Here is a 3,135-nt window from a genome sequence, read left to right as displayed (position 1 = left end):
CCTCCCTCGGGGCGCTCAGTGCGCACTGTTTTGTTTGTAAGAGGCAAGAAAGAAAATCCTTTAGATGTCGACTGCGCGTTTTACTTGTCCGAGCTTTGCGCTGGTTTTTACATCCGTAACAGAGATGAGAGGTAGGAACCGCGGGCTGACGCACCCAGGCAAAGCACAGCAGCGACCCTTCCTCCCTGTGCTCGGTACCGGCAGGACGCACCTGGAGCACAGTGATCCCCTAAGGCATCACCCAAACACACAGATTCTGACTAGATGGAGCGAGGCTGGCCAAAGGCTCTGTTTATATAGAAAAAAGGGTTCTGTGTTTAGTTTTTTGATTTATTTTGTTTTAAAATGGCAGTGGTCGAATACCGGAACAGGTTGCCTGAAGGAGGTTGTGGAATCTCCGTCCTTGGAGCTGCGTTCAAGTCTCAGCTGGATACTAAACAATCTGATCCAAACAAACACGATTTGAAGGAGTTGGACTGATGTCCTCTGGAGATCCTTTTTAACTTAAACTGTTTTGTGGGTCTGTGACAGACCTAGGTACTCCATTTTTTATGATAAATACTTGATAGAGGATCAATTACATTGCATTAGGTAAACACAAGGGCTCATATTAATTTCCATGTTAATTCATTCTATTACATATATGTTTGAGTTGAATAACGTGCTGTTACACCAGGTTAAGGCCCTGCTTAGAACAGCCTGCTTCACTCGATGCACAGCTTGTGGGAGGAATAACCTGTTAATTCTTTACTCCTTCTCCCCAAATCAGTTAGAACTTAGAAATAAACATCAAGGAAGAGTAATCATGAAGCACTTCTGTGCACCACTGCAGTGACACCAGGCAGCCAAAGCCTGCAAACTTCAAAGCATTAACAAATACTGACTTATTAATTAGTCATATCTGCCAATCAATTTCTATATATATCATTAATGGTATTTCAAGCAGATGGTAGAAGCTCATCTTGATTTTCAGCTTCTTAGCTGAAAGCATTCACAAGGACACATTCAGGGTAGCAGGTGCTTTCTACAAGACACTGATGTGATTTATCTAATCACCAGTAGCACAGGTAAATTTCAGTGTTTTCAGCCTTCAGATTTAAATTATTAAAAATTCCTTTCCTTGCTAACTACAGGCGATTTTTCTTCCTCTCTCTCTTTCCCCCTCCGGTTTCTGGCTCCTTCCCTTTCAAGTGTGTTAACTAGTTTAAAAGCCTTAAATTTCAATCTAAACATGAGTAGCCCCTATGGGGTTTTTTAAATAGCAAAAAGCAGAATTGTCGGAAGATCATGGTGCAAATTCCATTAATATAACCATGACAGACCTTTTTTAAATGGGTTGCAGCCTTCATCCAGACCTATATCTATTTTATTAAAACCCAGACAAGGTATAGCTCAAAAGTATAGCCCATAACCCACAGTGCCCACTACAGCCATTGTTTCTGAAGCCCAAAAGGGCTTCGAAGGAAGTTGAAATGTGACAACACAGCTGCCTTCTTCTTGATAGGTGTAGTGAGGTAACACACCAAGCCCTAAGAGCTAACAGGCATTAAGATGTGACATCAACAGACAACTAAGTGATCCAGAAAATAGTGAAGGTTCCTATTGTGGTTCTAGTAAGTCAGGAACTTGCCTTGCCAAGGCTATTGCTGTCCAGCAAACCTGTGGCAAAGTTTGGGCATGCTGTCTGTACAGTGCAGTTACTTATGCAAACAGAGGAATTCCCATGAGGAATTTCAATCCCTCTAGCGGTGGGAGGGTGGAAAATTACTAAGGGAACCCGTATCTGCCTCCAGGAAGTTAAATATGAACCTAAATGAGCTTTGACTGTGTACCAGCAGCTCATCAGCTGTATTTGGAAGCCATTCAATCTTCACAGGCATCCTTTTCCTGACAACAGCTTCCAGCAATTCATCGTTTTGTAACTTCCCAACCCAGAAGTTGACATCTGAACCTTTGTGTGTAAATGCCATGCAGTCTGTGAAACCATCCATTCCCTTTTTTAACCTTTTCCTTATTTGATTCTCTGGATCCTGCTACATGCATTCCACAACACAGGACCTTTTTAAGTGACTTACAGATGGTATTGCTTCACACCTCCTTTAGCTTGTGTCTGAGCTTAGAAACCTCTTTTTATGTCACTTGTCATAGATGCAGAATAAGCTTAGGCGCTGTTCTGTCCTTAAGGCAAGAACACTCCTCAAACATCAGCTCCATCTCCCCTGCTAGCTTAGCCACTCAGTGAGGAGTGGGGAAACGTGCTAATACAGCAGATTGTCTAAGAAACCAAGTGTTTTATGGCAGGAAGATGCTTTTCAGTCTGCAAAACCCAGACATGGTTATTTCACAGATTCATTCCCTTCAGTATATCTCACACAGCTGAGCAGACCATGGCACAAGTAATGGAATTCCATCAGATGTTTATTCAGCATGACCAACTGTTTGGCAAGTTAGCGCTTTCCACCAACACGGGGAGCAGAAACCTTGACTGGTTTCACAATCTTCTGCTTAGGTGCTGCCTTTGTAGGGGCCTGGAGAGAAATAATGAAGTATGAGCAAAAAGCTGTTTATTTGCAGTCCTAAATGTATCCCTATATACACTCTTGATGGAAATCAGATCAGATCAGACTAGAATTAAAACCTGTAACATTGGGATCATGTTAACAGATGTTTACACACGTAACACTAAGCCAGCATATGGCACTAATTCATAAGTGATAATGAAACATGGTAACATTCATCAATATATTGTTACCAAGTTCCTAGACAGTGAATATGTCACGTTCAGACAAATTTTTATCAATTATATCTGATATTATGTCAAAAAGTTGTTTAACTGTAATATTTACTTATTCTGTAAAAAAGATTCATTCTATGCAGCTGTTTGGGTATGTTTAACTTCAGTACAAAAGTCTAGCTGAGGAACTTTCACATCAAAAAGTTACAAAACTGCTTCCTCAAAACAGAAATGGGAATTTCCAATAAAGTGCGACAGCAGAATGTTGTGTGTTGTGTTACAGCATGGTGTATTCCATTTCATAGTTTCTATTTTCCTATTGCATCTCACCTTTGCAGCAGAAACAGCTGTTTTCTTGGTTGCCTGCTTAGCCTTCTTGGCTTCCTTTGCAGCCCTGTTAA

At 41.1% G+C, this 3,135-nt stretch overlaps 2 protein-coding genes across 2 annotated transcripts in view; both read right to left on the bottom strand.

The window, feature by feature from the left end:
• Window positions 1–1,991, bottom strand: part of ZBTB11 (zinc finger and BTB domain containing 11) — a 21,570-nt gene extending 19,579 nt beyond the window's left edge. Inside the window, exon 1 of the mRNA XM_017731643.1 lies at window positions 1,833–1,991. Coding sequence (XP_017587132.1) covers window positions 1,833–1,991 — 159 coding nt within the window. The remainder of the gene's footprint in view (window positions 1–1,832) is intronic.
• A 409-nt stretch (window positions 1,992–2,400) lies between these two features.
• The window catches only part of RPL24 (ribosomal protein L24), a 2,542-nt gene continuing 1,807 nt past the window's right edge, over window positions 2,401–3,135 (bottom strand). The window contains exons 3-4 of the mRNA XM_008631863.2: window positions 3,065–3,128; window positions 2,401–2,528 (exon numbers count right to left, since the gene is read on the bottom strand). Of these exons, the coding sequence (XP_008630085.2) occupies window positions 2,448–2,528; window positions 3,065–3,128 (145 nt within the window). The 3' untranslated portion in view covers window positions 2,401–2,447. The remainder of the gene's footprint in view (window positions 2,529–3,064; window positions 3,129–3,135) is intronic.

Source organism: Corvus brachyrhynchos, unplaced genomic scaffold (genome assembly GCF_000691975.1).
Source record: "Corvus brachyrhynchos isolate BGI_N302 unplaced genomic scaffold, ASM69197v1 scaffold3, whole genome shotgun sequence".
NCBI lineage: Eukaryota > Metazoa > Chordata > Aves > Passeriformes > Corvidae > Corvus > Corvus brachyrhynchos.
The sequence above is the reverse complement of the archived record's forward strand: the minus strand, read 5'-3'. Positions and strand labels throughout refer to the sequence as shown.